Source organism: Cynoglossus semilaevis, chromosome W, assembly GCF_000523025.1.
Source record: "Cynoglossus semilaevis isolate Cse_v1.0 chromosome W, Cse_v1.0, whole genome shotgun sequence".
NCBI classification, from domain to species: domain Eukaryota; kingdom Metazoa; phylum Chordata; class Actinopteri; order Pleuronectiformes; family Cynoglossidae; genus Cynoglossus; species Cynoglossus semilaevis.
In genome coordinates this window covers 921402-934901 of record NC_024327.1, presented here as the reverse complement: position 1 = coordinate 934901, position 13500 = coordinate 921402, and the positions used below count along the sequence as shown (strand labels likewise).

At 41.0% G+C, this 13500-nt stretch overlaps 1 protein-coding gene across 1 annotated transcript; it reads left to right on the top strand.

Annotated features, from left to right (window-relative positions):
• The first annotated feature begins 677 nt into the window (after positions 1 to 677).
• LOC103396889 (zinc transporter ZIP14-like) lies at positions 678 to 13489 on the top strand. Its single transcript, XM_025052905.1, is given in 8 exon segments — positions 678 to 1270; positions 1577 to 2414; positions 3422 to 3607; positions 8509 to 8631; positions 9049 to 9207; positions 9375 to 9603; positions 9984 to 10013; positions 10016 to 13489. Coding segments are annotated over 7 exon segments (1263 nt in total). The 5' UTR covers positions 678 to 1270; positions 1577 to 2042; the 3' UTR covers positions 10180 to 13489.
• Positions 13490 to 13500: the final 11 nt, after the last annotated feature.

The following is a 13500-nucleotide window of genomic DNA, read 5'->3' as shown; positions in this document are numbered from 1 at the left end:
CAAACCAAATAGATCACTGCGCTCCCAAAATTCGAATCTATTGGTCATCCCTAAAATAAATAAAAATAGAACGGGTGGTAGAACTTTTAGTTACCAGGCTCCTCTCCTGTGGAACCAGCTCCCACTCTCAGTAAGAGAGTCAGATTCTGTCTCGTCCTTTAAAGTGAGACTCAAAACCCATTTGTATAGTATAGCCTATAGCCTAAATTAGATTAAACATGCCCCGACTAGAACAGTCTAAAAAGATGCTGCTATAGGCCTAGACTGCTGGGGGGCATTGCATTGCATTGCATTTCATTTCATTTCACTTCATCTTGCACTTATAATGAGGACACAGACTCTACGGTCTTACTTTATTCTTCTGTCCTGTCCTATATTCATACCGACCACCATGTATACACTTAGGAAACTGGTCCCACTCTTTTACAGTTCTGCTGCCACCGGTGAACAGGAGGAGCACAGGACTACTGCCACTACCACTACTGCAGCTTTTTTTTCTTCATTGGTTTTTATGTATTTGTACAATGTATGTTCTGATAACATCTATTGCACGTCTGTCCGTCCAGGGAGTGGATCCGTCACCTGTGGTTCTCCCTAAGGTTTCTACCTTTCTCTTTTCTCCCTGTTGAAAGGGTTTCTCTTTCGGTAGTTTTTCCTTACCCTGGCTGACGGTCTAAGGACAGAGGATGTTACCAACCCTGTGAAGCCCCATGTGACAAACTGTATTTTGTAAATGTGGGCTATATAAATAAAATTTGATTTGATTTGATTTAGAACCTAGTACTATCAAACTTTAAGAGTGGTAGAATTGTAAGGCAAATTGACTTGACTGAATGTTTCTTTCTTTTATTTCTTTGTGGGACAATTAATGCGCCTCTCCTTTTCTAAAGATGTTCAATTTAAAAAAGGAATGATGGGGTTGTTGTAGCAGTTGCTTATTTTGACCTCAGTGTCAGATTGAAATTTAAAGTAGGCCAATCGATGGTTAAGGAATAAATGGAACCTCAGAAATGTTGGATGAAGCTCATATTTCATTTTTCTGTCCACCTCTCCCGTTGGCTTCTGTGTCCTTCTATTTCACCAGTGGGGTTTTTTCTGTTTCTTTTTCTCCTCCACAGTTCACTGAGCTCCTGAGGAGTCCTTCGCTGGCTTCTCCACAGCTCACTTTTCAGCCTCTACTTCAGCCTCCTCCTTTGCGTGAAGGTAACCTGCGGGCATACTAAATAGGCTGAAAGCTTCGGAGTAGACACGCGGATACTTCACTGATCAGGTGTTGTTAAAGCATCTGGAGAAAATATTATGCAGAAGGGGCATGTAAATGGGTGTGTTTAAGGAGCATTCAATTTGATTGTCTGACAATCATCATCATGAGCACATTAGTGTCATTGTATTATAACACTATATATTTATGGTTTGACTATTTATGATTAGTCTGTGATTAATCATAATCAACCACAGCTGCTCTAATCAAAACATTTTAATAGTTTTACAACCACAGTTTAGTTTTTTCATGTATATCTTTGCCTACAGTTAGTGTTTTTCTTACTTGTTTCTGTCTTTTTTTTCTCCTTCACAGTTCACTGAGCTCCTGAGGAGTCCTGTGTTGTCTTCTGGCATTTTCAAGCTTACAGCTTGCTTTTCAGCCTATGTCAGCCTCCTCCTCCCCCTTCTACTTTGTGTGAAGATAACCTGTGAGCATTACTAGATGGACTGAGAGCTTCAGGGCAGACATGCTAGTCCTTTACTGATCTGATGTCGTTGGAGGGTAAAGGTTATGCAGAGGGGGTTTGTGAATGACGGATTTGTTTTAGCTCAGCTTAATGTTTCAACACAAAATAATAATTGTCATTATGGGAATTAAAAGTCAACTGCAAAGGCTCCAGAAAATGTTATCAAAGCAGACTGTTTTTCTGGAATTTACCATAAGTTTCTGATTTGTTTATATCACCTGCTTACAAAACTAGGAACTAAGGCTTCCAACTTATAACTCCAACAGTTTCAGCCCTGTGACTTTATCTTTCACTTTCGGCTGGTTTTGTTTGATGACTTTTATTTTTTGTTTTGCACAGATCACTGCTGTTCCAGCCAGTGAAAAAGCCATGCTTATGTGGTTCCCTAATGGCAGTATCACAACCACCATCGCCTCAATCCAATCACAGATGATGTTTGTTGTGGCCCTGGCTGTGTTGCTGTGTCCTTTGGACTTTGTGACAGCTCAGGGAGAAAGCCAGAATCTGTCTCCTGCCCAGGTGTTGCAGGACCTGTTGGCCAGATATGGTGACAACACCACCATCACAGTGCCCCAGCTACGATCTTTGCTGTCCCTTCTCAGCCAGGATCAGGCTGATGGTATCAGTGGCAGCAATGTGGCTAACACAACTAACAGGACCCTACCTAAATCCAACAGCTCCAAGGTGAGAAGAATGTAATCTGCTAATTATAATTGTTTAAGTTCAACACCAAAATAGAGGTAAAACTTAATCTCACCCCTCCCACAAGTAATCGAACTGCAATTTCTTTGGATCCAATATAAAACTAGCATTTCTAGCACTCTGAAGCAGAAGGGTAATCCAGCCAGAGTCATGGCATCCAGATAGCTGAAATATTTAGCATAGCTTCCACAGTTAAGTCCTTTTTCCTAGTATTTCCAGCTCTTTTGGTCACTGCATCACACATAAAATGTCTAACATTTTCAAATTAAAATCGATCACAGAAAATAACTTGTTTAACTAGCCTTAATGCTGTGCTTGTACATCTGGTTTTGTTTTTGTTCTGGTTTTGTAAAATTTAATTAAAAGTGCTCTTGAGGACCTTGTCTCCCCACACATGTTGGGTGTAGTCATGAGTCACTGGAATGGCTGCTGTCATCCTTGGAAATCTTTCTTATGTCACGATCGATTTTGACACCTAGCCATTTTCAGTCATTATATATGATAGATGTGCTGTACCTGTCAGACCTACATTTTCAGCGAGTCTCTCCTTGTGCATTTGCTTCTTATCATCACACCTGGTACTGAAAGACTTTTACTTAGTGATTAAAATGATAATTACTCTTATCTAAATTTTAAACCCCTTTTCAGGGTATGTTAGTACAGTATTATTGTACTATTGTTATTTAGTTTGTGTGCAAAAACCAATTGACATACAATTTTGACACACAATTTGGATTCTTCCATAGATTTGTACTTTTAATTACCAATTTATAACTAAGTGAAGTTATGACCAGTAGTAGGTCTATTTATCATCTATCAAAAATTTCATTTTTATTGTATGTTTTATGCATCATCCATGTCAATGTTATTATTATTTTGTTTGGGTGTTTTTGTGTGTGGTAGTGCTTTTTCTATAATGCATTTTGTGTTATTCTGTTGTTCAAAGTTAGAAAGGTCATACTGACAAAGGGGCTACTTCTCATTTCCAGTGCTTGCCCTCGGACACATTGGCTATTTACAGCATAAGTGAGCAGTCACGGCTGGACGGACAAGGTTTGCAGGAGCTTTGTCCAACCATGCTGCAGCAGCTTGGTGCTGGTACCTGCAGGATGCAGACAGATAAGATGTCGAGCAGCGACACCTCCCCCAGGCCCTCAGATGCTGAAGGTGAGGACTAACTTGCTACCCATTTGGTTTTAGATTTATATACAGAACTAAACTGTCCAAAATATTATCCTGCTGCATATTAGCTGTGGTATGAAGGACAGTTAAGGCCAATTCAAAACAAAATAAGCACAAATATGTCAGAACCAAGGCTTACTTACAACAAAACATCCCTTGTACTTCACAGTCAGCAAAACTAGTGCGTAGCAGAGATCTTGTTGACAAATATAATTTGAGCAGAGGGAAATCTGATCCTTTGTAACTCCATACAATCAGTGTCCTTGAAAGATCAAGAAACTATCTTGTCAGCAAACTAAAGGATCAAATGTTCTATGTGTATTGGCCTTTTTGTGTTTCCACTTCCTCTCGTAACCCCTACCCCGGATAAATAATCATAGGCCAATTATTTGTAGCATTAATAAAATGCTAAAGAATTGTAATCTTTATATACTGTATTTTCCGGACTATAGCGTGCACCTGAATGTAAGCCACACCCACTATTTAAAAAAAAATATATATAAATTTACACATATAAGCCGCACCGGACTATAAGCCACCGATATCCAGGTTGAGGAATGACATATTTACCGGATACACAGGAACACAGAAAGATTTTGTACCGTAAATGTTTATTTATATACCTGAACTGATTGTTTCCAACAGTGCCTGTAACACGGCAGTAAAAGTGCCGATCGAACAAAACAGAAAAGTAATTGATGGCTTTATTCATCTTCCTCCTGTACACTGAAACCGCTGAAGTCGTCTTCTTCAGTGTCGGAGTTGACCAGCCTCAGAAAAACTTCGTCACATACCGTTTTAGTCTCTATGTCAGTGTTGCTCTCCGTGTCACTGTCATCCCGAGGTAAAGTTGCCTCTGAAGGTGCGCTGCTCTCTTCTTCCCGCTGCCGTCTCCAACGTCTCACCATGGATTCATTAACGCCAAGCTTACGTGCAGCAGCCCTAAAATTCATGGTTTAGTTGTTTTGCTCTGGCCTCACTAGTCTGGCACCCACAGTTCTGTCTTTTTAAAAGTACTTTATCTAGTTCTTGTAAGTTAAGTTCGTTGCAGGCTCTCATTCATTTCTACTGCCCTCAGCCTACCTCACACTTGCTGCTTATTTTGGCTTGATAAGGTTTTTGTTTCTCTGCAGGGAACCAAATGTCAAGGAGGTTTGTCTGTAAAGCTGATCCCACACTCATGTAAATGGCAGAAATTATTCGGAGAGATTAGCAGAAATTATAAGCACTTTTAAATTGCATTTTAGTGTTTGTTGCCTAACAGCCTGTGTAAATCAGTGGTTCTCAAGTTAGGGTATGCATACCACTGTTGGTACTTGGACTCCCTCTAGTGTTAGTGGTTAATCTCTTAGATGTTCAATACAGCTTTGGTATATATTCTCACTTCCCCTGTCTGTGTATATATATAAATATATATACGTTTAGTTTTGCCATTTGACTAAAGTACTAGTTGCGGTGCTACCTAATGGGCTAATGAAAGGCTAATAGTCTTATTAGGTCCCATTACCAAATCACATCCTGACCCAAGAATTAATCATTAGATTCATCATCAGCTATGATATTGGTTTAAAGATTTTGTTATGAATTTAGGTACAACTTGACAGATACATTTGTTGCAGCAACTGTTAACATTAAGTGATTTTGAAAATGCACAGCAAGGGAGAGACACAGGGGAAAGGTAAACAGAGAGAGGTGGGGGCAGAGAGTATTGCACTATTAAGAGTATTGCACATTTTATCATGGAACTATACATTTAACATTGGAGGGAACTGCACATTGACCGACAGTGAATCATTATGGCAGCGGCATGAGTCATATTGTACTTATTTATATTGCACAGTATTGCTTTGATAAGGTGTTTGTTAATTTACACAGTATTTTTGATTTGCCATCATTCTAACTGTGGCTGGGAAAAAGCTGTTAAAGAAGCTAGTTCTATGGTTCTTTATACTGTCTGCTCTGCTGTGTCTCAGGTTGTATGTGCTGCGTTTGTGTCTGAGCAGAGAGTGAGCGGGGTGGGTCTCTGATGATCCCCTCTGCTCTTTTTCGACAACGCTGGGTGTACATGTTCTCCATGGAAGGAAGTTTTGTTCCGATTATCCTCTCTGCAGTTTTTATTACTCTTAGCAGAGCCTTCCTCTCTGCCTGTGTGGTGTTCCCATACCAGACAGTGATGCCTGTGGTGAGAATGCTCTCTATCAGTCCTCTGTAGGCGTTGGTGAGAGGTAGGTGGTTCAGGCCGGCTTTCCTGAGCAGTCTGATGAAGTGGAGCCTTTTCTGGCCTTTTTTTTTACCGTGGCTGTGGTGTTTTGAGTCTAGCTCAGGTGAGATGTAACCTGCAGTCCCAGGAATCTGTGGTTCTCTGCCCTCTCCACCTCAGTCCCTCTGATGAGAAGAGGGTCTGTGCTGCTGTGACTCATCTTTCACTGTGGCTCAGAGCAGGCTTGCTGTGCAGATTCTACATGTACAGTAGATCTGTGTTTTACATGTTGAAGAAAGAACTAGGCTTAATCAAAAGTCCCAATGCCAAATCAAATCCATCCATCCATCCATCATCAACCGCTTATCCGGGGCCGGGTCGCAGGGGCAACAATCTGAGCAGGGACACCCAGACTTCCCTCTCCCTCGACACTTCCTCCAGCTCTTCTGGGGGGACCCCAAGGCGTTCCCAGGCCAGCCGAGCCAAATCAAATCCTGATCAAAGAATCAACCACAAGATGCTCCATTAGCCATGATATTCGTTTTAAGATTTTGCTAAGAGTTTAAGTACAGATTTTTTTTTTTTGCGGCAACCGTTAACAGTTACTGAAGATTTTGAAAATGCACAGCAACCCTTGTGACTGGGAGTTTGGAACATGAATAAAAAGTTTTGATTAGCCACACTTTTTTTCACATTCAATCACTTAACTTTACAAATGACACATCATTGATCAAGGAATCACATCTACATTTAAACTACTGCTGCTGCTTTCAAATTAATCAGTGCCAGAATGTGTCTAAGTGAAGAGAGCGTAAACAGCCTCACTCTCCAGACATGTATCAATCATCAATGCATCAATAAAGTGCTCCATCGCAGATTTAAAAACAACACAGGAAAGTCTGACAGAAAGGAGAACTGATGCTCCTAACTTCAGCATATTCTTAAGAAAAATGACGCACAAAAACAGTTTCTGATCTGCTGCTCGGTTTCCCAAATGCACTATAATCCACTGACGAACCTTATGACTGGAACACAAACTGAAACCTGAAGCCTGTCATTACAAAATGTAATAGAGAGACAGATGGATATAGTTTGCATATTGACATATGTTGAGATAAGAAGAAAGAATTCCAAACTTACTAATTGAGCTATAGAAAAAACAGGTGAAAATTTTATAAAGTTTTATAAAAACATTACTATTTTATATTGGTAGGCAGGTGATAGGCGGCTAGGCTTGACAATGTAGGGGGCAGTGTTAATTTTGACAACCAACTTTGATTTGGTCTCCGACTTTTGACTACAGTGCCAGTGTGTATGATTTTCATTGACTGAAATTAAATTAAAAATTTTCCTTTAAATAATTACAGCTACCTTACATGTACACATCCACAGATATACAGTTTATATAAATTAAAACAAGGACAGAAATGGCAAGGTGATCTTATAGTTAGTTTTATTTATACGCTGTTACCATCCCATCTTCTTTGAATTATTAACGTGTATTTTTAGTGTGAATAAAATGTTGTCAAGAGGCAACCGTGACTTTTACTTAATTAAGCCTCAAAAAAAAAAAACCTTTGTATGTCAGCAGATGACACTTCAAATTTGCCCTCTCCTTTCCTGAGTCAATTGTTTTACACGGTATACAGTATGTGTTGTTTTCTCTGACATTAAAAAAAGTTTTGGTCACGCGTGCACAAGAATATCCCCACTTTTGGCTTAAACGCTTCCTAGTGTGTTTCCCGCTATCGCCAGATGTACGTTCGCTTCGATTAGCTGCCCTGCTCAAAATCGCAAAGTTTTCTCTGATTGGAATCAGGGCTTTGGTTTGTTGCGTAAAAAAAAGAAAGGAAAGGAAAGTAAAGTGAACTCCTTGTGAATGTGACACACACCACTGCACACAATGAAATGTGACCTCTGCATTTAACCCATCACCAAAGTGAACAGTGGGCAGCTTTGAGCTGCCCAGGGAGCAGTGTGTGGGGACAGTGCCATGCTCAGAGCACCTCAGTGGTAACTTGGCAGCTCGTGGATTCGAACCTGAAACCTTCCAGACCCAAGTCCGCTTTCTTAACCACTAAGCCACCACTGCAAAGGCGAGACAAGCCAACCGAGATCCAATCGAAAGGAATGTTCCACCCATTTACGCGAGAAAACCAAACTTGATTGGAAGTCGTCACTGCCTGATATTTTTTGTGTTGTTTTTAATCTGTCAAATAATTTGTCGACGCGATATTAACGCATTTTCAAGGGACGAGGGTCAACGTTAAAATTAGCAACTATGCAGGGCCATTTGTACAACAAAATGATGACAAAAATGTAACAAGCCAGTTAAATGTCTTTTTCTGACACAATTGATGAGATTATTTATAGACACCAGTGACTACATTTTCATAAATGTGTTGACATTTATTAAAATATTCTAGAAATTTTTACTGTCTTTTTTTTATAAAATCAGGTTTAGCTAGTGTATTTTAGACAAACAATCTAAAAAATCATTTTATGTAAATTAGGTTTCCTTTTACGTTTACAGCAATAAATCAAAACGTAGGGTTTTTTGTGCTGTCATTTCCAAACCACTAAATGATGCCTACCCAACATGCTAAACAGATCTTTCAAAAATATGCCAGAGAGTAATGTTTTGACTTGACTTTGAATAGAAGGAACTAACCTTGTCTTCCTTTCTCCGTGTAGGGCTTTGGATTTGACCCCATGGTGGATTTTTATGTATCAAAATCTGCAGTGGTGTTTGGAGGCTTTTACCTTTTCTTCTTCACTGAAAAGGTCGTGAAAGTGCTTCTCAAACGGAAACATGGGGTAAGTACACATTTCTACCCTGTGACACCAACAAATAGAAGCATTATTAACTATCAGCTCTGAACATTAGATGGTCAGGTGTCTTGTTGTTTACAAAAATCCATTGGAAGTGGGTTTACATTTGTACCACAGTACTTACTTAAGAGGCTTATTTCAAGGCTAGGATATATTTAGCTTAAGATGGCTCCTACTTTTTTGAATGCATAATTTTACACATTTTGAAGGGTGGAAAATAGTCCAAGTCCTTTGTCTGTGTGTGTGCACATAATCTAGGTTTGTACTACCTGTGTGTTCAGTAATTATCAGTCACATAATTGTATTCATTTACATATTGTCACTTTTAAAATGTTTCCACTAGTTCTTATACAGCTACATTAAGTACATTGATATAAATGGTTGTTTCCCTCTGTTTTTCAGAGCCACGGCCAGAGTCAATTTCCAAGTGCACCTGAGAGGGACTTGGAGGATGGTGAGAAGGAGAAGCTCCAGCAGAATGGAGAAGCAAATAGTCTGCCTGTCAGCAAGGTGGATGCAGGAGAGGGTGAACTCATGCTCAGTCCTGCACAGACACCTCAGGTACAGATGGGAAAGGAGACGATTAAAATTGTAACGTTAATATTGTAACTTTAAGACATAGAGAAAACTTTCATTTTTGAAATATGAGTATTATATTTTCTCCCCTTAACTCCAGCATTTTATTTAAAAAAACGTGCATGTTGTTCCTCCATCCATCATCTCTGTAGGACTCTCAGAGCACAGATGGCGGGGGGCGATCTGGAGGCAGAGGCTGCTATTGGTTAAAGGGGACCAATTATTCAGACATCAGTACGCTGGCGTGGATGATCACATTAAGTGATGGTCTGCATAACTTTATCGATGGTCTGGCCATTGGGGCTTCCTTTACAGCCTCTGTCTTTCAGGGCATCAGCACCTCTGTGACCATCCTGTGTGAGGAGTTCCCCCATGAGCTGGGTAAGAAGAAGAAAACTGTTTTCACATATAATTGATAACATTGATAAAATAATATGTTTTTTGGGTGAAAAATCATCACAATTAGAAGTTTTGTCAACTTTTTTTTTAATCCAATGAAATGTCTTGAAAGGGGCAGTGGTGGCTTAGTGGTTAAGGAAGTGGACTTGGGTCCGGAAGGCATCAGGTTTGAGTCCACCAGCTGCCAAGTTACCACTGAGGTGCTCTGAGCAAGACACTGTTCCCCTTGCGCTTAAAGCTACCCACTGTTCACTTTGGTGATAGGTTAAAAGCAGAGGTCACATTTTGTTGTGTGCAGTGGTGTGCTGTGTCGCAGTAGTTCACTTTCCACTTTCCTTTCTTTGTCTTTGTTTGTCATCCAGGGGACTTTGTGATTCTTATGAACGCTGGCATGAGCAGCAGGCTCTATTCTTTAACTTCCTATCAGCCTGTTGTTGTTACCTGGGTATGGGTTTTGGCATTTTGGCCAGAAACAGCTTTTCCCCAAACTGGATCTTCGCACTTGCAGGAGGAATGTTTCTCTATATTGCTTTGGCAGACATGGTAAGTAAAATATAAAAGCCATTTATGTATCAGTGTTTTATTCTATGGACTGCAGCTGAACTAAACATTACAGCTATGGCCAACAACAGTAACATACCTAACTTTGACTCATGCAACAGTGCCAGACAATAGTCAGACAAGATTCTGCTGTAGGATCAACAACTATTTCCGTTATAACAGCTATTTTTGGTTGTGCAGGATACGCCCTTTGAAGCTGTGGTGTATTTCACTAAATAACACACAGTAGACAGACAGCACTCCTGCTGCACGTTCGTTCTTTACTCTGCTCAAACAAGAATTGAATACAGATATCCCAGCATTCCCTAGCTAGGCTGAGACGATTGGGCTACGGCACAACCAAGTTACCAAAATACTTAAATTCAAAAGTTTAATACATCACATCACCCCCCTTTTTAAATGAAAGTACTCTTTTGCTACACTAATATAAACTTAATAAATCAGTGCATTATTACTCAAACCAGAAAGTGTAACAGATGTCAATGTAACAAACATCTTTTTTTTTTTTTTTACACTGTGCTAGAACAGTGTTAATTAAAAACAGTCCATTTGACCCTTAGTCCAATAATGAACCTAATTAGCAAAAATAACTGATCTGGATGTTAAGGGTCATAGCCCTCAGGAGGCTTCCTCTCTCTGGCTGAGCGACGTAAGTTTTGAGATGCAGTTGGCACCTCATCACTGTCCCTGTGCACATCATCTGCTGACATGTCCTGGATCACACTGTCACATATGTCTGTTCAGAAACAAGTCTGCGGGCGACTGGCCTGTAGTGCAATTTGGAGTACAGCGGTACTGCATCAGGAACACAGAGATCTTGTCCTCCAAGCTTTTTAATTACACTTCTGTCTGCACATACCTTTCGTCGAGACCATTACTGGCAGGGTGACCAGGGGCGCTGGTCGAGTGCAGAATTCCATTTTGCCACATGAAGGTCTTAAATTCTTCAGACGTGAATTGCGTTCCGTTGTCCGTGACAACGTGCTCAGGAAGACCATATGCTGCAAACAGTCTCCGTAATCTTGTGACGGTGGCTTGCGAAGTGATGTTGGGCATTCTGAACACCTCCAGCGACTTGGAGTATGCATCCACCACTATCATTAAAGAGTGACCTAAGAATGGACCGGCAATGTCTATGTGTAGTCTTTTCCAGCTCTGGCCCGGAAACTCCCTTGGGTGAAATAGCACCTGTCGAGGCATCCGCTGTTCCATCTCAAGGTATCTGGCAATACTCACAAGCTTTGCAGACCTGCTCTAGATCTACATCAATCTTAGGCTGCCACACATACTTGCGTGCAAGGGCTTTCATCTTTACAACACACTGGTGACCAGAATGCAACTCTTCTAACACAATTTTCCTTTGTTTCTCAGGTATCACTACCTGGGTGCCCCAAAAGACACATCCACACTCAACAGACAGTTTACATCTGCACGTGTGGAAGGCTTTCAGGCTTGTATCCACGTCATTAGGCCAACCATTCACGATGAACTTCAGAACCTTTGACAGCGTGTTGTCTGTATATGTACTGTAGCGCGCACTACTTGGTCAGCGTTCAATGGTGCCTGCTCTAGATGTTGCATTAGCAGTGCGTGAATGCTCTCAGATATGGCTGCTGTCCCTGCATCGCTTGTTTCCGGCAAGGGAACTCTCGGAAGTCCATCTGCATTGCTGTCTTTTCCTGATGCACAGTACTAAATTGTATAATCATAAGCAGACAGTATAATTGCCCATCTTTGAATTTTAGCTGCAGCCATAGTGGGTAGACATTTGTGCTCTCCAAAAAGAGTCAGCAGGGGCTTATGATCAGTCACTAGTTTAAATTCCCTTCCCCATAAATACTGGTGAAACTTTTTAACACCAAATATCAATGACAGTCCCTTTTATTCAATTTGAGAATAGTTTTTCTCAGCAGGGGCCAGCGTCTGTGACGAATATGCAATCGGCCTCTTTTCTCCTGATGGCATTTCATGTTGAATGACAGCCCCTATGCCATAAGCTGATGAATCGCAAGCCAGTGTAAGAGGTACGTCTGGATGATAGTGTACCAGAACCTTGTCATTCGTTAACAACTTCTTGCACTGTTCAAAAGCCTTTTGCTCAGGTCTCTTCCACTCGCACTCTACCTGATCTTTCAACAGTCTGTAGAGCGGAGCTAGCACTGTGCTTTGGTTTGGCATGAATCGTCCATAGTAATTCACTAGCCCCAAAAAAGCTCTCAGCTCTTTCACAGATGAGGGCGCTGGTGCATCCTTGATTGCCTTTACCTTGTCTGGAGACAGAATGCCTTGGCTGTTCAATACATGACCCAGATATTCAATCTGCTTTTTCCCAAACTCACATTTCGATTTCTTCACCTTCAAGCCACATTCTTGGAGTCTCTGTAACACCTTTTGCAAATGGTCATGTTCAGTTTTTCCAGTTATTAGCAAGTAATCTAAATAAACAACTACATCCAGATCTTTCATGGGGTTCTCCGTGATGTGTTGGAAAATGGAGGGGGCAGAGCTAACTCCAAAAGCTAGCCTATTATACATGAATAGACCTCGATGTGTGTTGATGGTCAGTAGCTTCTTTGACTCATCCTCCAGAAGGACTTGCTGATACGCTGAGGCAAGGTCAGTCTTTGAGAATATTTTCCCTCCACTTTAGAGTGGCCATCAGCTCCTCAATTCAAGGTAGGGGGTCTCTGTAGTGGCAGCTTGATTGACAGTAAATTTGTAATTTCCGAACAAGCGAATTGTGTTGTCTCTTTTTACTACAGGTACCACCGGTGCAGCCCACTCGCTGTGTTTAACCGGTGTGATTATGCCTGCCTTCTCCAGTCGGTCAAGTTCAGCATCCACCCTAGCCTTCTAGGCCATGAAAGATTCTTGTTATATTTCAATCTGGGTCACAGCACCAGTTTTAAAGATTATTGGTATAATCAATCCGGTTCACGGCTCAGTTGAACGATTTGGCCCTTCGTTCTTGAGCACAACACCAGTTGGAGGATTTTCTTGGTGATTTCCCGGTGATTTATTGTCCAGTCCATTCTTTCCACCTGCCCGGAGGGTTGTGGATGATGCAAACATTGGCAGTAGTCCTCACACCCAGCATGGGTGTTTTGCAAGATGGATTTCATCGTCATCATCATCATCATCGGGATTGTCATCATACGCTTAGTGCATCTGGCAGGTGTTGGTCTCATCTCACATCCTGTTGCCTCCTTGTGTTTTTGTCTGTAACAAACACAAGAGAAGCATGGCAGTACACATTCATCCACAAACATTTGCATTTCTATTTGCATTTCAATCCCTGAAAGAGATTTTTCTTCAGCA